Here is a 19,935-nt window from a genome sequence, read left to right on the forward strand (position 1 = left end):
TTAGAGTAGCCTTGCCAAGTTTTAATTTTTAAATCTAAGAGACTGTTCCCAATATATAGGGTAGGGTGCCTAGGCCTGGCCAGCGATAAGGGCCAATTGCTGGTGGTGACCAGCAGGCGGGGTGATAAGGGGGCGGGGGGCCTCGCTGGCACTTGCCTTGGCTGGCAGCCTGGCCCCGCCTGCTGGCCAGCCCCACCCCCTGATCACCACCAGCAGTCAACTCCCTCTCAGGGGCCAGTGCGAGTCATAGTGACCAGTTGTTCTGCCATTTGGTCAATTTGCATATTAGGGTTTTATTATATAGGACTAGAGGCCTGGTTAAATCTGTGCACAGGTAGGGTCCCTAGGCCTGGCCAGCGATCAGAGCCGATCAGGGCCTTCTGGCTGCCGGCCGGGGCCTTCCTTCATTCCGCGCCCTGGTGGTCAGGTCGAATTCCCAAGGGAACAATTTGCATATCAGTCTTTTATATGTATAGATAGATAATTTATTGGGATGACACTGGTCATCATGAACATATAGGTTTCAGGCATGGGTTTCTATGTTACAAGGTCTGTATATTGCCCTGTGTGTCCACCACCCAAAGTCAATTCTTCTCCTGTCTCCTTATATCAGGACCCCTTCTCCGCACACTCCCTTGCCTCTGGCAACCACCACACTGCTGTTTGCTTTTACAACTTTCAGTTTTATATCCCACATGTGAGTGAAATCATATGGTTCTTAGCTTTTTCTGACTAACTTATTTCACTTAACACAATGTTCTCAAGGTCCATCCATGCTGTTGCAAGTGGCACTATTTCATCCCTTCTTATGGCTGAGTAGTATTCCATGTGTTTATGTACCACATCTTCTTTATCCAGTCCTCTATTGAGGAATGCTTTGGTTGTTTCATGTCTTGGCCACCATGAATAATGCGGCAATGAACATAGGGGTGCATATATCTTTGCAAATACATGATTTTGAGGTTTTAGAATGTATACCCAGGAGAGGAATTGCTGGATCGTATGGTAGCTCTATTCTCAATTTTTTGAGGAGTCACCAGACTGCTTTCCATAGTGGCTGTACCAGTCTACACTCCCACGAGCAGCGGATGAGGGTTCCCCTTTTCTCCACAGCCTCTCCAACACTTGTCATTGCTTGTCTTGTTGATAATGGCCACTCTAACAGGTGTGAGGTGGTAGCTCACTGTAGTTTTGATTTGCATTTCCCTGATTGCCAGTGAGGTTAAACATCTTTTCATGTATCTATTGGCTGTTCGTATGTCTTCTTGAGAGAGGTGTATTTTCAGGTCCTCTGCCCACTTTTTGATTGGGCTGTTTGTTTGTTTGGTGTTGAGTTTTATGAGTTCTTTATGTGTTTTGGAAATTAAACCTTTGTCGGAGCTACTGCTTGCAAATATCACCTCCAGTTTGGTCAGCTGCCTGTTTGTTTTGTTGTCAGTATCTTTTGCTGTGCAGAAGCTTTTCAGTTTGATTTAGTCCCATTCATTTTTGTCTTTACTCCCCTTGCCTTTGGGGTCAAGTTCATAATGTTCTCTGTGACCAAGGTCCTTAAATTTGGTACCTATATTATTCTTCTATGTAATTTATTGTTTTGGGTCTTATATTTAGGTCTTTGATCCATTTTGAATTAATTTTTGTACTTGGGGACAAACTGTAATCCAGTTTCATTTGTTTGCATGTGGTTTTCCAGTTTTCCCAGCACCATTTATTGAAGAGAGTATCTTTATTCCATTGTGTGTTTCTGGCTCCTTTGTCAAAAATTATCTGTCTACATACATGTGGTTTTATAGCTGGGCTCTCTATTCTGTTCCATGGATCTGTGTGTCTGTTTCTCTGTCAATACCATGCTGTTTTGATTATCATAGCTCTGTAGTATAATTTGAAATCAGGTAGTGTGATAACTCCAGCTTCGTTCTTTATTATCAGCATTGCTTTGGTTATTCAGGGTCTTTTGTGGTTCCATACAAATCTGATAATTTCTCATTCTAATTTTTGAATTTCTTTAAAAAATGACATTGGGATTTTAATGGGGATTTCATTAAATCTGTAGCCAACCCCTCATTCACTGTAAACTGAAAAGGTGCTTTTCTCAACCTGTGCCTCCTGGAACAATAGTCTGCAAGGGCATTTTGAAATCAGAAACAAAATGAACTTTTCCTTCATTCTTGTTGTTTTAGACCATGTGCATGAACAAGGCTGGCACTGCCCAACAGGGTGAAAGGGGAGGAGGAATGTGTGTATGTGCACACCACAGGGCCATCTGGTCTACCTGGTTTATGTCACCAAGGCCAGGGGTTGGCTAGTTCAAGGCCACGGCTACTTGTGGTGAAACCTCAGGCCACTGCTCACATTCCTCCCGCCGCTCCCTCTTCTCCTGCTGCACCCTCCCCCTTCTCTCCAGACACAGCTCATGCCAGCACAGCCTGGCCCTGTGAAATCACCAGCTCCCGGCTCCCTGGTGTCTGGGGCCACTTGCCTAGTGTCTTGTGTGGCTGCCAAGAGCTGGTTCTGTTCTCTCATTGAGCCCATTCACTTGCCCTGGCTGCTGCCCATGAAGAATCAAAGGCATTGTCCCTCTCAGAGGCGACAGCCGCCCTGAACAAAGTCTTTAAGGACCAGAAGAGGGAGGGAAAGCCTTCTCAGGAGAACACAAGGGGAACCCGTCCGTCCTTCTGGGCCGTCGGAAAGGCCCCTAATTGGGGCAGATCTGCTTCCTTTGCCTGGAGAGGAGGCGCAGGCCTCCCTGTGTTTCTGGGAGCTTTCCCACCCGCCAGCCTGAACGCGAGTGTCCTGACTCCACATGCTAAATCCTTTAGCCAGGATTAAACAAGGATAATTTGAAGTCAGGTAGCGATGAAAAGACTGAGGGTCAAGCTCTGCTCTTCTCTGAGCGCCTCCGGCCTGGGGCTACCTGCACTTGACTCTCGATGCTTATTGCACGGTATTGTCGACTTGGGTTTGGATTTTGTTTTTGTCACATTTTCCCCAACCAGATCATAATGTGGGACTCTCTGATTCAGCATAACATGCTCCCCACTCCACGCCTCTGCTTGCTGATCAGACACGGGTAGAAATAAATTGCTCTATTTAAGAGTAATGGGGGCCCTGGCTGGGTGGCTCAGTTGGTTGGAGCGTTGTTCTGTACACCAAAAGATTGTGGGTTCGATTCCCAGTCAGGGCACATAACTAGGTTGTGGGTTCAATCCCCGGTCCAGGTGCATATTGGAAACAACCAATCGTCGATGCTTCTCTTAAGATAAGTAAAAATAGCCCTAGCCGGTTTGGCTCCGTGGATGGAGTGTCAACCTGTGGACCAAAGGGTCCCGGGTTCAATTCCAGTCAAGGATACGTACCTCGGTTGCAGGCTCCTCCCCGGCCTGGGCCCTGGTCAGGGCTTGTGCAGGAGGCAACCAATCGATGCGTTTCTCTCACATCAATGTTTCTCTGTCTTTCCCTCTCTTCCACTCTCTCTAAAAATCAATGGAAAAATACCCTTGGGTGAGGATTTAAAAAATAATAATAATAAAATAAAGAAATAAATATCCTCAGGTAAGGATTTTTTAAAAAGTAATGGGGGATTGTGTCTGCATTTCTCTATTTTCCTCTTTATTTGTGAATTATTAGACCAATATTTTTAAAAAGAATTTACCTATATTATTTTTGCCAGCCCCACAATCCTTTTATAAGATAGCCATACATACACACACACACACACACACACACACACACTGGTAAGTAGGCTGAGTCCCCTGTCGGTTGGCCGCGGCTACCTTCCTGGCGGATGCTGGAGAGAAGCCCCCCGGGGAAGCCCATGGTGGGAAGCCCACCCTCTCCTCCCCGCGCCCATCACGCACCCAGGGCTGGTGTGGCGTCTGTGTGCTTTCTCTTGGCGATGTCCTGTTGAATCCTGGCTAAAGGATTTCGCATGTGGAGTCAGGACACTCGAGTTCAGGTGTGACCTCTGCCATTTGCCCCCTAAATGACCTGGGATAAGTAACGTCTCCAGTCACCCATGTCCTCACCTGAAACGTGGGTGTAACCCTGCTGCCCCCTCCCCTGCGGGTGGCTGCGAGGAGCACGTGGAACAGCGTGTGGAGAGCACTTGGCAAACAGCAAGGCTGTTACTGCCAGACACTGCCCCTCGGAGGCTGTTTCAGGCAGCAGTGACGAGGGGGCGTAGTTTTGGTTCCGGAAGGTTCTTCCCCTGTACCCTAAACACCACACTCCTGATTCACATGTCATTTTACTTGTCCCCTCCCTCACAATCGCCCTTCCCCTGCTGGTCCACAAAGGGCACCTGCTCTGGGAAGGGAGCAGAGAGGAGGCGGGAAGGCCAAGGTGGGGGTCAGGGAAGCATCTTTTGAGCTTGGAAAGGTTTCAGTGAGAGAAGTTCCTCTGAGGGCAGCGAGGAATCCTTCTGTTCCACCTGGAACAGCTTGTTCCCACCCCACCCCCCACCCCCGAGGAAAACTGCTTCGTCTTCCGCAGCCGGGCGTCCAGCGAGGCTCTGTCAGGGCTGCGCTCTTAGCGCCCAGCCTCTCTGTGGTCCTCGGCCGGATCGGGTCGGGATGGTGGCAGCACCGCCTGGGGATAGAGGAGCCAGAGGAGGAGCCTGAGGGGGGAGAGGGTGGGGGGGAGGCCAGCCGCTGAGTCCAGGTCTCTTCAGCTGTTTCCACTTGAGATGTTGACGTTCTGTACCCAAAGGACGAGCAAGGAGGGGCCTGCCCACTCTGAATGGTCCCTGCAGGGTGAGGGGGAGGCCTGTCCTGGAGCAGAGGGAGCCTGTCCTGGGAGCCCGGACCCTGCCTCTGAGCCCCTCTTCGTCTCCTCCGCAGACAGACCTGCACGGAGCAGGGCAGCTGGGGCCTGGCAGGGGCAGCAGGCTCCTGCTCTCACCGCGTCAGCCAGCCTCTTGCTCGGAAGCAGAACGGTGGCCTGAAAACAGTAATTTTCTGAACAGATAACAAAGGCTGAAAAGTAGAAAAGGGCATGCGACAGACGTCTCTCCTGCCGGCTGCTCCACTGCCTGGTGACAGCGTTTCCAGATCCTTCCAGAGGCACTCTGGGCGCATGCAGACAGGCAGAGTGTGTGCGCGTGCATGCGCGTGCATGCGTGTGCATGTGTGTGAGCGTGCATGTGTGTGTGAGCGTGTGCACGTGCGCGCGTGTGCGTGCGTGTGTGTGTGCGCGCGCGCATGTGTGCGTGTGTGTGCATGTGTGCTGCGTGCTTATGTGTGCGTGTGTGCACGTGCGTGTGCTTGTGTGCGTGCGTGCGTGCGTGCGTGTGCGTGTGTGTTCTTCCCTTTCGGTACTGTTCTACACAGATGGCTGTGCAGTTCGCTTTTTCACCCCCCACTCCGTCGCAGAGATGAGAAGACTGAGGGGCTCGCACACCGATCCAAACTCGCGGCTGTCGGTGTGGATGAGCCAGACCTGGTTCACCTCTCCCCGTGGACAGGCAGCCCCGCCTCCGTGTGCTCTCCGAAGCCCGTTCGGCTATCCCACAGCTCTGTCTGCAGACGTCACAGAGTGGGATCACGAGGACGCGTGCACTGATGGTTTCGGTCCATCTTGCCAAAATGCCTCCGCAGAGGAGCCGATATCCTCTGGGCCCGATCATTCCTTCATGGGTGGTTTGAGTGAGGTCACTGGCCCGGTGGAGGGCTGGTTCAGCCTGTGCCCTAAGTTAGGACAGACCTGGGTGCTTTTCGCCATCACCAAGGGGTGCCAGAGCTCGCTGGGCCAGGCCTCCCTGTACATGAAGAACCAAGGCCCAGAGGGGCTCTGCCCTAGGGCTTCTGCAGGCTTTAGGATGTGGTTACCCCTAAACTGCCCGCATCTCAGCCTGCTCTGTTCTGCCCCTCCGTCGGGTCTCCAACGCCACCCCCTCTCCAGAAGGCCCCCAGGAAAGCCTGTGTCCAGTGGCCAGAGCAAGAGTTAGGAGCGTGAACCACAACATTTTCTGCTGGATGTGGCGCTGGGAACTAGCCTGTCCTGGCGTCGCCGACAGCAACCAGGCTGGTGCCCCTGTGAGGACTCGCCCACTGGAAGAATCACTGATGGACAACCCCCACCCCCCCACACACACACACCCCGGGAGCCTGAGGCCAGGGAGGTGCGCAGGCCCCACAGACACCTTCTGGTTCCAGACACCACTCTGGCAGCCCGCACGCTCTGAGCCGGGCTGGCATCTGCATTCCTCGCCCTTCTCTGGGCGTCTCTGGGGAGTGTTGGTGCCACGACGCCGGGGCCTGGCCGGAGGAGGGCTGGGCCCGGGCCAGGTGCCTCCCGTGTTGTCCTGCCTGCTGGACGCTGGTCTCCCCTGAGGAGCTGCCAAGTCATCAGCTTCTTCCTGCTCTCGGTCCTCACCCTCCCCTCTTCAGCCTCCAGCCTCCCCTCGAGGCAGCCCTTGCTTCTCAAGACCTTTGGAAGCATTCGGGGCTTTGCGTGGGAGGCCTTTCATGTCGGAAATTCAGAGACCTGCGGACTCCTGTGGAGCATCCCGTGTCCCACTGCGCCCAGAGGCCAGCCTGGGCTTGGAGGGGAGGTTCCCGGGGTGACCTCGTGGTCTAGGGGGCTCCCTGGGAAAGGCACGCCTCCTTTCACTGGTTACTTCCGAAACGGCCACCCTGGAAACATGCAGCCCCACACTCTCTGGGCACCAGAGGGAGAGGGGATTGGAACTGAGCCTGAGCCTCACCCCTCCCCCTCTCCTGTCTTTGCCCCGGGCTGCCAGCCTTTCCCCAGTACCCCCCCCCCCCCCCGGGCCTGGGCAGGGCCTGGGGGCAGGAAAGCACATCCTGCACATTTGGTGTCATGTTGGACGCCTCGGATGACGGCTGGCTGCCCACAGGTGGAGCTGCTGGGGGACTTCCAGAGAGGGAGGCTCACAGGCCGAGGTCAGGCGACTGGACGAAGTGAGGCCCGAGTGGAGGCCCTGTGGGGAGTAAGGACGGGAGCAGGAGAGGGGACACAGTGCGCGCAGGGACTGGGGACAGGCGTCTGGGGCGTGGCACGGAGTAGCACGGCTGCAGCTTCGTGGCTGACCAGTCCTTGTCTAGGTCAGAAGCAGCAAGTGGGTAGCCTTAGCCGTGTCCGGGGCATCTTTGCTTTTACTCACGTGATTTAAATAGTTTGAATAACACATTTAAAATAAAATGTTCCTTCAGTGACCTGGACGATGTGAGAGACCAGACCCAAATCCCGATTGTTTCTCTTGGAAAACGAAATCAGTATCCGGACACATTCTTGTGTGTCCGTGTCCTGGACCAAACCCAGCAGGAGTGGACGCTCCCAGTTCTGGAGGGCGCCCTCCCTCGGGGCCTCTGGGTCGAATCCTTCCTGGCCTCTCCGGCTTCTGGCACTTGTCATTCTGTGGCTTGTAGATACCGCACCCCAGGGTCTGCCTGTCACCCGCCGCCTTCTCCCCCGGGTGTGGGACTCTGGGTCCTCTCTTCTTACATAGACAGTCGTGGCCTTGAGGTAAGGACCCGCCCTCCTCCAGTCTGATCTCATCTTACCTTGGTGACATCTGCAAAGACGCTATTTCCAAGTAAGGTCACATTCGCAGGGCCTGGGAGTTAGGGCGTCGGCCTCTCTCTTTGGGGGACACAGTTCAACCAGAACACTGGTCTTACGGCAGAGTCAGCGCCATAGCATGATGACCCCCTGCCTGCGCCCCATCCGAGTGGACAACCTCTTACTCCTGGCACGTCACAGCCCGTCTCCCGCCTGCTTCCTCCTGGTTCCTGTCCCTAAACCGTCACCCTGCAAGGCCCTTTCCCAGTCCTGCCTCCGCCCTGAAGTCCCCCCAGCACCTTCGCCGTGAATTCTCACCTGCGGACTCAGGGGCACGTTCGTGCTGTACATTTTGACAGCACCGGCTTGTCCCGTCTGGTCCTTAGCGTACGCTGGCGTGTGATGGCTGCAGCATTGACCGCGGTCCCTGTCAAATACCTTATGAACGTCCCTGTCTTATCTCGGGCAGCCTGGTTCCTCGCCGTGTGCCTGGGCACCGTGCTCTGTAGGGAGGACAGGGGCCAACGGTATTTGACCAAATGGGAGAAAACAGCATCTGGTGTGTGTCCGCGAGAAACCTTTCGCCCAGGCCACTCTGACCCGGCCGAGCACCCTCAGGCAAGGGGGCCGCCACGACCCCCGCTGGATGACGAGGGGATTTCTGGACACGCTCACCTTCAGGGATGAGCCATCGGTGTGTAGAGGCTGGTCCCAGAATTCACAGTTTAATCATCTCATTCTTCCTCTTGAGATTTGGGCTCTTGGAAGTGGGGGAGCCTCGCTCTGCCCCCCCCACCTGCACCCACACCCCCCCCCCCAAGACCTCTAACAGCTCCGTGTGGTTTCCTCCCCAGCTTCCGGCCTCTCCTCCTCGCCATCGACGCCCACCCAAGTGGCCAAGCAGCACTCCTTCCCCCTCGAGTCCTATAAGCAGGAGCCTGAGCGACTGGAAAACCGCATCTATGCCTCGTCCTCCCCTGCGGACACGGGCCAGAGGTTCTGCCCGGCCTCCCACAGCCCGGCCCGGCCTCCGGCAGCGTCCCCCGCTCACTACGCTCCCTCCAGAACCGTAAGTCAGGGCGCGGCGACCGGCCTGGGAGGCAGGGCCCAGTCTGAGTGTGCTCCCCTGGAGCTGGGGCTGCGGCTCCTGACAGCCGTGGGTTATTTATCGGGAATCACAGGCTTCGAGAAAAAGTGGGAGGGCCCAGTGGGCGGATGGAAGGCCCATGACAAGTGGTAACACCTGGAACATGACCAGAACCAGCTCTTTGTTCCCTCTGCTTCTTTAAAAAAAAAAAAAAAAAAGTTTTGCTTGCATTTATCTTGAGTGGGAGACTAACGTGACAAGTTACAGGCAAAGCAAAAAGCAGACACACCGCTTTTAAAAATGGGAATGTGCTTCTAGAGTTTTCTGATATGAATTTGCCGTCGCTGGAGGGGGGCAGCATGCTGAGAGGGGAGCCTGCCTGGTGGAGGGGAGCAGCGTCTCTGCTCCTTCCGAGGAGATCGGCGAGGCTTCCCGGAGGGGCCCCCGCTGCCCCACACGCGGCCCTGCACGTGGGCGCGGGGCTCCGTCCCTCTCGCCTGCCTGGCCGCGGTCCGTACGCAGGTGCTCTGTGCTGGGTCTGTGCTCAGCAAGGACGTACGACCTACCGCTAAGATCGGCCTGTGCAGATACAGCTCTGTTCGGTTGTTTTCCTCTCCTGGGGCTGGCGGGACCTAGAGGCACGAGCTGGGGCCTGATGGCAACAGGAAGCCTGTCTCGGCTCCGGAGGCTGGAAGGCTGGCGTCGGGGCGTTGGCGGACCGAGCCCTCCGAGGTCTCTGGGGCTCACGGTCTCTCCAGCTCCTGTGGCCCCAGGCTTTCCTCGGGCACAGCAGCGTCACTCTGCCCTCTGCCTCCCGCCCACATGGCTTCTTCCCTCCTTGTCTGTCTGTGCCCGGATTTTCCTCTTCTTATAAGGACACCCGTCATATTGGACCGGGGCCCAGCCTGACCCAGTATGACCTCATCTTAGCTTGATGACATCTGCAAAGACCTGACTTCCAAATACAGTCACGTTCGCAGGTGTCGGAGGTTAGGGCTTCAGCATGGCTGTCGGAGGGGCGGAGGGGGGGGGGGGGTGACGACCCGTCCGGAACAGTTATCTGTGGGAGAAAGGAGATGTGCCGTTGTGCAGAGGACATCCTGCGACTCTCCTTGTCCCTCAGTGGCCGCTCTGTTAGCTCTGTGCTCTGCAGGGACTTGTGTGTTTTCAGTGCTGAGGGAAAGGCGAGCTATTGTTCCCACCTTCCAGGGCTGCAGCCTCACCGGGGCAGAATGAGCCTGGGGAAAGGCGAGGCAAACGCAGAAGTAAGTTGGTGGGATATGTAGTGAAGCCAATAGTCTAGTCGTCCTGCAGGAGGGGAAATCGCATCGGCCCAGGGCAGTGGAGGCTCCCAGGCAGAGGTACCCACTGAGCTGGGCCTGAGTCGCTGGTCGGGTTCAGTAAGGGGACAGGGAGAGAGCCTTGTAGGGAAAGATGAGCCACGACATGGGGTAGGAATGAGTGTGACGTGTAGCCCGGAGGAGGAGAGGCCGTGGTGCCGGAGCAGTGGGCAGGGGCCTGTCTGGGCTGTGGGACCTGGTAGCAGACTCGGAGACAGGGAGACCCCTGGAAGGCAGTGACGCCCCCTGGAGCGTGGGCCTAGGAGGAAGGTTGTCAGTGTTCTCGGGTGTGAGTGAGAAAGGGTGGACCGCAGAGGTCTCTGTGTCCCTGTGCATGTAACCAAGAGACGTGGTGATAGAGATGATAGGACACAAAAGCATCCAAGAAAGAAATGAGGAGGCAGCCCAACCGTGATCAGAAACAGGAAGCCATTACCTCCCCCTCCCCCAACCCGCCCCAGGGCCAGGGCACAGGGAGAGGAGGTGCAGAGCCCGTCTGTGGGAAGTGGAACCCCAGGGGGCTGCCTGGCCCGAGCTAGAGCCAGAGCCGGAGCTGGAGCACTGAGGAGAAGCAGCCACTGGCCGGAGCCGCCCTTTGAGGCAGAGGGATGGCTACCCTGGCATCTCCCCCGCTCCTGCCCACCGGCTGTGCCAGACCTACCCCGAGGCCAGCGAGCCAGGAGGCCTGGGACAGACAGAGCCTGTGGGAGCGGGAGCAGGGGGAAGGCCAGGGAAGGGAGCAAAGGGGGGAATGACCCTAGAGAGGATTAAATGCTGTGGGAGACAACGCCTCAAAGTACTGCTGCTTCTCATTGGCTATGATGATGGATAGAACAGCTCTATTTGAAGAGAAAGCAGGGGTGCTTTTGCTAGGTCATTGGACGTGATGGTGACAGGCCCAGACACAGGGCTGTTCCCTATTGCAGAAGTTTTATGCTCGGGCACGCTGCAGTCTTTCCCAGTTGAAATAGAAACGAATCCAGAGAGAGCTCTCAGTCCAGGTCAGCTTTCTGCCATGACTGTGACTAAAGGTGATGTTCTTACCTGTTAATACTTCACACACTGAGGCCAGCGAGCGTGGGTCCTCCCAGGCTCCCCAGGGTGGGTCTGGGCCAGAGAGAAAGCACGCTCAGCTGGGTCCACATTCAGCGATGGGCATGGCCCATGTGCCCGGTCAGGGGCACTGGCAGTACAGTGGGGCTTCAGCAATGATCCCGAGGTCACAAGCGGATAAACGAGATGCGGTCGTTCTATACAGTGAGCCACTCCCAGCCTTCACGGGGAAGGAGATTCTGAGACACGCTACTGTGTGGATGAACCTGAGGACAACATGCCAAGTGACATAAACCGTCACAAAAGGACAGACACTGGGACTCCGCTTCTGTGAGGCCCCTGGAGTCATCAGATCCACAGACAGCAGCAGGGTGGTGGTGCGGGGGCTGGCTGGGGAGGAATGGGGTTAGCGTTTCACGGGGACCGATTCCAGGTTTGCGAGATTACAAACGTTCTGGGATGGTGGTGGGGATGGTTACATGACAGTGAGTGTACTTAATACCACTGAATTGTCCTCTTTTTAAAATGGAAAGTTTTATGTTATGTATGTTATTTTACCACATTTTTTAAAAAATACTCCAATCAAAGCTACAGTGGTTATATAGTTTGAGCCTCAGAAAATCAGGATGATCACTGAGGCTCCCCCTTACGTTGTGAAATGGTATGTTTCAAAATTGGAAGACAGCATTGCCACCAGCTGCCTGACATCAAACAAGGCCTTAATCCACCTGTAAACGTTATCACCCAAGGCCTCCAGGCTGCCTTCTCCCCCCTCCACCCCACCCATGACAGTTTCAAGATCATCTAAGGTGTGTTTCTTTATAATCGGGTTGTGTGGAGTGTCTTTAACGTGTGTGCTCAGTTCCTTAAGAGCTTGGCTGGTTTCATTGATTTTGCCACCAGCATCATCTTCCTGGGGGAACAGGAGTTGCCTACAGACATCTGTCAGCCTGGAAATATTTCCCTATGACATAGCTCTGCCTTTCGGAATAAAAAGACGCTTCCAGTAAACAGGAACCACGAAGATCACTTTCATCAAACTTGTTCCCGTGCATTTTATTCTGAAATGGAAAGGGGGTGAGGGTGGATAGCCTGTAGTAGAGAGCTCTCCTTTCATCGTTCATTTTCTCAGCGAATTCTTATTAAGCACCTGGGATGTGCCAGAAGCAGTGCTGGGAGAGGGCGATGGGTGACAAAGGTGAGCCACCTCCCGAGGCAGGAACAGAGTCTGCTCTGTCCACTTGGTTCACAACACATTGTGCATTGGAGGGATCTGAGAGACAGCTAATAGCTCATTGAACAAAAGGAGCGTGTGTCCATTTGGAGGTTCAGACAGGCCAGCAGGTGCAGTGGAACTGATAGAACGCGTGTAGTTGTTGTGGGAGGAGAGCCCGGCCCAGTGTCCGTGAGTGGAGCAGCCAGCCGAGCAGCGGAGAGCAGTGATCAGCCCTGCGTGTCGGGGTGATCCCTCCGGGCTGGGCGTGGATTAGGTTGGATTTGTGTGGCACGGAGCTCGGGTGAGACGCAGAGGGCAATGAGGCAGGTCTGGGGCGGCTGAAGGTGGAAAGCAGTGGACTAGAGTTCGAAAGAAAGAGCTGTTTAAGAGGCTGCACTGAGAGGGATCTGGAAGGTGCTGATTGGTTAGTTGCGGAGGAAAGAGCACAGAATCAAAGGAGGGCCCCAAAGGTCTTCCCTTGGGAACTGGATGGGTGTCGTAACGTTTTCTGGCGGAGAGAACAGAACAGGAAGAGGAGCGGGCTGTCTGTGTGCATATGTGATGTGCATGTCTGTGCGTGTGCGTGCATGCGTGTGCGTGTGCGTGTGTGTGCGTGTGTGCATGCATGTGTGCGTGCATGTGTGCGTGTGCGCGTGTGTGCGTGTGTGTGCATGTGTGTGCGTGTGCGTGTGTGTGCATGTGTGCATGCATGTGTGCGTGCGTGTGTGCGCACGTGTGCGTGTGAGTACGTGTGTGCGTGTGTGCGTGTGTGTGCATGTGTGTGCGTGTGTGTGTGTAGGTGGTGGCGGCACAATAAGGTGTCTGGGACACTCAAGAGGAGGTGGTCAAAGAGTAACTGGCTGTGTGCGTCTGGAGCTAATTATTTTTTAATATATTTTCATTGGTTTCAGAGAGGAAGGAAGAGGGAGAGGGAGAGACAGAAACATCAATGATGAGAGAATCATTGATCAGCTGTCCCCTGCACACCCCCCACCGGGGATCAAGCCCGCAACCCAGGCACGTGCCCCTGACTGGAACCGAACCCAGGACCCTTCAGTCCGCAGGTCACGCTCTATCCACTGAGCCACACCAACCAGGGCTGGAGCCAATTATTAACATTTGAACATCATCAGAGCAGCGGTCGTTTATGCCGTCATAGTAGATGAAATAAAGAGAGGGATGTGTGGCGGGAGAAGAAAGCCAGGAAAAGGTGAACATTCAAGGGACAAACAAAGGACAAGGATTCCGAGTTGCTGGGAGAGCAGGCAGGAAAGCAGGCACACACAGCATCCGGAAGCAAGGGGAGTGCGTTCCATTGCGCTTGGAGCACATGGAGGGTGTGCTGGGGCCTCAAACGCAGCAGAGCCCTGGCACTGACTGAGAGACCTGGTCAGAGCCCCGCACCAGCCAGCTGGACCGCCCACAAATCCCGTACCCGTAGAAACCATGGACGCCGCTTATTAGTCCTCCAGGGCTGCCATACAGAATACCACAGGCTGGGTGCTTACTGCTCCCGGTCCTGGAGGCTGGCAGTCCAAGACCAAGGTGCTGGTGGGGCTGGTTTCTCCTGCGGCCTCTCGCCTGGGCTGCAGGTGGCCGTCTTGTCGCTGTGTCCTCACCGTCTTTCCTCCCTGACACACATCCCTGGTGTCTCTTCCTCCTCCTATAAGGACACCAGTCTTATTGGCTGAGGGCCCCACCCACATGACCTTATTTAACCTTAGTAACCTCTTCAGAGGCCCTGTCTCCAAATATAGTCACACTGGGGGTTGCGGCTTCACTATATAAATTTGGGAGGAGGACACAATTTAGCCCATACCAGATTATAAATTATTGTTGTTATCTTAAGCCACTGAGTATGGAGTGATTTGTTATTGTATCAAAAAAAATAACTAATACTTGCCCTGGCTGGTGTGGCTCAGTTGGTCAGAGTGTCGTCCCATACACCAAAAGGTGATGATTTGATTCCTTGTCGGGGCACATACCCAGGTTGTAGGCTCAATCCCCGGTTGGGGTGCGTTCAGGAGGCAGCCAATCAATGTTTCTCTCTCTCTCTCTCTTTCTCTCTCTCTCTCCCTCCCTCCCTCTCCCCTTTCCCCTCTCTAAGACCAATTAAAAATAAGAATAACTAGCACTTGTTTCATCATGTATGTGGGGAGGTGATGTAACTCAATGAATTCATGAACTTTGGTTTTTTTCTTAAACCTGACTCTTTCCACTGAATCCGTCTCCAAGATTCCTACTTTTCCCAGGATGACTATTTGGACGGAAATCACTAACCAATTTTTCGAGATTGTTATTTAGAATAATTACCTTTTTTAAAAATAGGGAAGCACTTTAAAAATCTAAAAATATTTTCAAATCACTTGACATTAAGGAGTAAATGCATGACTTTGCTTTTATATTCCTGTCTCACCATTTTAAATACCAAGTTACAACCTAATAAGGCCCGGTGTTAAAACTATCTGCCCAGAAATGGCAAAGTAACAGTCCCATACTCTGTTGCTCACAACAGATTAGATATTTTAAAAATAGTTTGGGGGGGAATTCACATTGGGCCCAGGAGTGGGAGCGGCAGGGCTGGTGATCCTGACAGCCGGGTGCAGACAAGTGCTGCCTGCGTGGTGATGAGACAGGCAGAGGCGCTGCTCTCCCCGCGGTCGGGCCATGGTCTTGTAACTGGCATTCTCCCTGTTCCTGGCTGTTGGAGGCTTGGCTCAGTGATCGGAGAGAAGACAGAGCCCGAATCAGAGAGGGTCCTTGGCTCAGAGCTTGGCCCATTGGAGCAGGGGCCTGGGTCTTCAGGTTCTTGTCTATTCTGTTCCCTAGGGTAGATGAGCTTCAAGGAAAGGATGTTGGATCTTTCTGCCTCAAGATTTTATTGTTTTTTGTTAATCGTCACCTGAGGATATTTTTCTCCATTGATTTTAGAGAGAGTGGAATGGAGGGAGAGTAGAAAAGAGAGGGAGGGAAGGAGGGAGGGAGGGAGAGGGAGAGGGAAAGAGAAACATTAACGTGAAAGAGGCACAGCAATTGGTTGCCTCCTACATGCACCCCGACCAGGGCCGGGGATTGAACCTGCAACCCAGGTACGTGCCCTTGACTGGGAATCGAACCTGTGACCCTTCAGTGCACAGACTGACGCTCACCACTGAGCAACACCAGCCAGGGCCAAGATTTTCTTTAAAACTTGATAAATGCTCTGCGTCTGTCCCCTCCCAGGAAATCATTCCTTCAACAGTTTCCCAAGATCCGGTCGTGAGCCCAGCACTGTCCTGATCTCTGGGTACTCAGTGGGAGTGGAGGTAATCCCGCCCCCAGGAGGGTCCCGGCCAGAGGGAGGCCTGCAGAAGCAGGACCTCGGAGCTCGGGTGTCATGGTGCACCTCCCACCTCATGACTTCCAGGTCACAGCCTAACGGGGGTGGGGGGGGGGGGGTGCTTCTAAAGATCTGCAGGTCCCAGGGCCATGCGCTTGGCATTGCTGAGATAATAGGGACACAAATGTGGGTGAAAGTGACCATTTCCAGTGCTGAGTCATTTGCTGTCTTGGTCGATGGAGCCAACACTTTTTGTGGTTGAATCTGCCATGAGAACAGAGGCCGCGTTGGGGTGCAGCTAGGCCAGCGGTTCTCAACCTGTGGGTCACGACCCCTTTGGCGGCCGAACGACCCTTTCACAGGGGTCGCCTAAGACCATCCTGCATATCAGATATTTACATTACGATTCATAACAGTAGCAACATGACAGTTATGAAGTAGCCACGAAGATGATTTTATGGTTGAGTCACAACATGAGGAACTGTATTTAAAGGGCCAGAAGGTTGAGGACCGCTGCTCTAGACGTTCCCCCCGTCGAAGAGCAGCCCTGCCTCACCTGGGAGAGGCAGAGGTTATAATGCTGGGTGGCCACAGGAGCTGGTCCGGGTGATCTCCAGCAGCACCTCTCCCGGGAGGAGACTGCACCGTGATGATCCTTTCCTCGCACTTGGGCTGGCGGTGTGAAAGCCGTCGCTAAATATGTAACAGGCCGCGCGTCTCTGTCCCAGAAGCTGATCGTGACTTTGATACGCTGGGGCCGCGGGCAGCTTGCAGAGCCGCTGAGTGAGTGTGAGATGACAGTGTGGACAGAGGACGCAGACAGCTTTATCAGGGCTTCGGTGTGAAGAGGAGCTGGGAGTCGGGGCTGTAGCGGAGGGGGCCCAGGGGCATTTCTCTTAAAAGGTGGGCGGGTGTGCGCTGATGAAAGGACTTACAAGTTCCTGAGCCTTTGACCCCTCTCCACCCACACCTCCATCCCAGGAAGACAGTGTTTACCTCTGAGGATTGTGGTGAGGATCAAGCAAGATCATCTGTGCGGAGTTACCCAAAGGCTCCATAGCTAGCAACACGAATGTCAGGATTGGGATCGAGGCGACTGAGCGCCATGGTTTCCATGGTTTCTGGGCATGGTTTCCAACCACTTCTGGCCTGAGCGTCTCAGCCTCTCCAGCGCACACGTATCCCAGTTCAGAGGCCGGCACGCTTGGGCCTGTAGGTCAGAATGGCTCACCGTCCGTGCGTGGGATTAGAGTGTTATTAATACACAGCCACACGCGCCCATTTATGCACCCTCTGTGGCCGCTTTCCTGCGACGACAGCACGGGTGAGTGTTTGCTACAGAGCCTGGATGGCCCGCAAATCCAAAAATAGTTACTACCTGGCCTTTTCTTCAGAAAAAAATTGCCAGCCCCTGATGCATCGGTGACATCCAATGAGTTGGTAGGTCATCCCATGCAAAGTGGCAGAATGAGACCGGTCCCCAGAAAGGCAAGGGACAAGCCGTAGAGCTTTGCCCCACTGAGGACGCGGAGCAGGGCCCACGGGAGACCGCAAGTGAAAGCAGTCGTCAGTCCTGTCCCCAAGAGGCCCAGGAACTGCACTGGCCGTAAAGTTGGCCAAAGGTGAGGACCGGCGGCTAAGTGTTCTCCCCACGCTCAGAGCTTGATAAAGTCACACAGTCTGCTTTCCCGCTGGACTGGGGAAACGCAGAGCCATGTAAGTCCACGGTGGGATGGCCCTTCTTCCCCTTGACCCCCGTGAGTGAGGAGGGGACGCGCATTAGACATAAGCCCGGGAGGAGCGTCACAGACGTCCCACGGCCTGCCCGGGCGCCGGCGTGGAGGAGAGAGTTGGTCAGACTTGCCTTTCCATAGAGCGGTCAGTCCAGAGGCAGCTCGTGGTTGGAATTCATGGGGAAAGACTGAGCGAGAAGCCTCGTAAAGGAAATCAACACTGGTCCCCTGCGAGATGGCAGAGGGGTGAACTCGGGCCACAGAAGGGAAGGTCCAGAGGAAGGGGTCCTGGTGAACGTAGGTAAGAGATATCATGGGCTGAAGCGCAGACATGGGCCATGGGGGAGGAGGAGTCTCGGTGACTCTGGTTTCTGGTGAGAAAGGATGGATGGATGGCAGTGTCCTTACACTAGGAAGGGGATGCAGACCTGGAGACGGATAAGTTCTATCTTGGGCACACTTTCTTTGATTCTTTTGGGACATCGAGGGCCTGGATATGTAAGCCTGGAGTAGAGAAGCAGAGAGTAGAAAAAATTATTCTCTTGGTCCATTTATTTTTTATATTAATTTGAGAGAGACAGACAGGCATCGATTTGTTGTTCCACTTTTTTATGCATTCCTTGGTGGTTTCTTGTATGTGCTCTCACCAGGGATCGAACCTGCATCGTTGGCATATCAGGATGATGCTCTAACCAGCTGTGCTCCGGGGCCAGGTCCTCTTTGTCCATTTTATTTGCCATATATTAAGTCAAAGAAGTCAAGACTCTGAACACCTTTACCTATGTCATTGCGGGCGCAGGGAAGGAAAAAGTATGGTTTCCCTAACAAGGACACCTCTGCACCAATACAGTTGTGTGAACATGCATGGGGGCGGTGGGGGGGGAGGGGGGCTGACCACTGGATGGGAAGTCATTGTACCCACTCACGCATTCCAGTCAGGCTTGTCTTGATTTGCATTTAGATGGAAATTCTTTCGTCTCCGAACCTGGACTGCCCTCACTCACAGCCATTTAGAAAAGCATTAACTTGAGCTCGTGCAGTATCATTGGTACAACAGCGACACAAAACATAAAAGCAGTATTAATAGCGTTCCCTTAATGACTCGGTAGGACTTAGCCGCTGAAACGGTGGAAAAGTTTAGAACACGGCTGCTGGGTGTCTGTCTGGGAGTGGGGTGCGGAACCTGTTAATGAGTGACTGCCCGAATTCCCCGGTGCCCGGGGAACCTGTTTCAAGGGGCTGTGTGGGTTACATGCTTTCCCCACGATTTGGGGGGCTTGGTGTGGAACCCAAAACCAACGTTATTGTGGATCCTGAGTAAGAATGGCATCTGGCCACTTGAGCTGGTTAAAGAAGGGGTGTCGTTTATTCAGAAAAGGGAACCCTAAGCAGGTGGCTCTAAGGAACTACACAGAGAACATTCTGACCCAATTGCTATGCTCTGCCCGTTAAAAGACCATTGCGTATACCGTGTTCATTCACGGGTTGGTAAGCCTATTCAGTTATCTTGGTTTAGCCTGATTAAGTCGCTCCATTTATCTTCTTTGCATTTGATTTTAAAAATTAGATTTATCTGGAGAATTATTTGATCACCTCCTGTAAAAATAGCGTTTCTCCAAGACGAAAGCATCCTGGAAATGAGTTATACAACGATGTGAATGCGCTCACTTCTGTTGATCTGAGCACTGAATGGCGGAGGAGGTAAATTAGCCCTGGCCCGTGGCTCAGTTAGTTGGGGCATCGTCCCCTGCACCAGAAGGTGCCAGGTTTGATTCCCGGTCGGGGCACATCCCCGGGTTGTGTGTTCAATCCCTGGTCCTGTGGAGGCAACCGATGGATGTTTCTCTCTCACATCAATGTTTCTCTCTCTGTCTCTCTCTCTCTCCCCCTCCTCCCTTCCTCTCTCCAAAACCAACAAAAAAAATAAATAAGTCATCTTGTAACAATATGTCCCTCACTAATGTGTTTGGGACAATCCTATTTTATTGTGTTTCTGTGTGTGTTCTCAACCTAATACTGACTTAGATCAGGTACATTTGATGGCAAGTAACTTACGAAAATGTCATTTTGAGTCTTAAAGTGATCTTCAGTGGATTTGGAGAAGGCAGAAGACAACAGGCTTTGGGGCCTATGGAACAAATGTACCCACCGTTCTTTGAAAATAGTTTATTATTCTTTCTTTACAAGCAAAAGCAAGCATTCAGCACATTGATTTCCTACAGCAAATGCAGGTTCTTTGACTTCCCAACACTGAGCAGCTGGTCCCTCCTGCCTGGTTGCCAAGTGATGAAATTAGGGACTCAATTAAAATCCATTTAGTTGAGCCCTGGCCAGTGGCTCAGTGGTTAGAGTGTCATCCTGTACACCGAAGGGTCGAAGGGTCGATTCCCAATCAGGGCACAAACCCAGGTTTCCAGTTCAACCCTCAGTTGGGGCACATGTGTGAGGCGACCGATAGATATTTCCCTCTCACATCAATGTTTCTCTCTTCGTTTTCATGCCAGCCCTGCACAGGAGATATTATTATCTCCATTTTTCAGGTGAAGAATCAAAGGTTAGCCCTGCCAGTGTGGCTCAGTGGTTGATCGTCAAACTATGAACGAGGAGGTCATGGTTCGATTCCCGGTCGGGGCACATGCCCAGGTTTTGGGGCATGCAGGAGGCAGCTG

The 19,935-nt window shown here is 53.6% G+C and overlaps 1 protein-coding gene and 1 long non-coding RNA gene across 7 annotated transcripts in view; one reads left to right on the forward strand and one right to left on the reverse strand.

The window, feature by feature from the left end:
- PRKAG2 (protein kinase AMP-activated non-catalytic subunit gamma 2) overlaps nucleotides 1–19,935 on the forward strand; it is a 226,317-nt gene that overhangs the window by 126,746 nt on the left and 79,636 nt on the right. For all 6 annotated transcript variants that reach the window (XM_036356118.1, XM_036356119.1, XM_036356116.1 and 3 more), the window contains one exon: nucleotides 8,373–8,587. In XM_036356118.1, the coding sequence (XP_036212011.1) occupies nucleotides 8,373–8,587 (215 nt within the window). The remainder of the gene's footprint in view (nucleotides 1–8,372; nucleotides 8,588–19,935) is intronic.
- On the reverse strand, nucleotides 4,477–9,432 carry LOC118679409. The gene is made up of 3 exons (XR_004975235.1): nucleotides 9,172–9,432; nucleotides 7,837–8,021; nucleotides 4,477–4,584 (listed from the first exon to the last, which is right to left on the reverse strand). It is a non-coding gene; the product is annotated as an uncharacterized LOC118679409 (long non-coding RNA).

The sequence above is a fragment of the Myotis myotis genome, unplaced genomic scaffold, assembly GCF_014108235.1.
Source record: "Myotis myotis isolate mMyoMyo1 unplaced genomic scaffold, mMyoMyo1.p scaffold_m19_p_25, whole genome shotgun sequence".
NCBI classification, from domain to species: Eukaryota; Metazoa; Chordata; class Mammalia; order Chiroptera; family Vespertilionidae; genus Myotis; species Myotis myotis.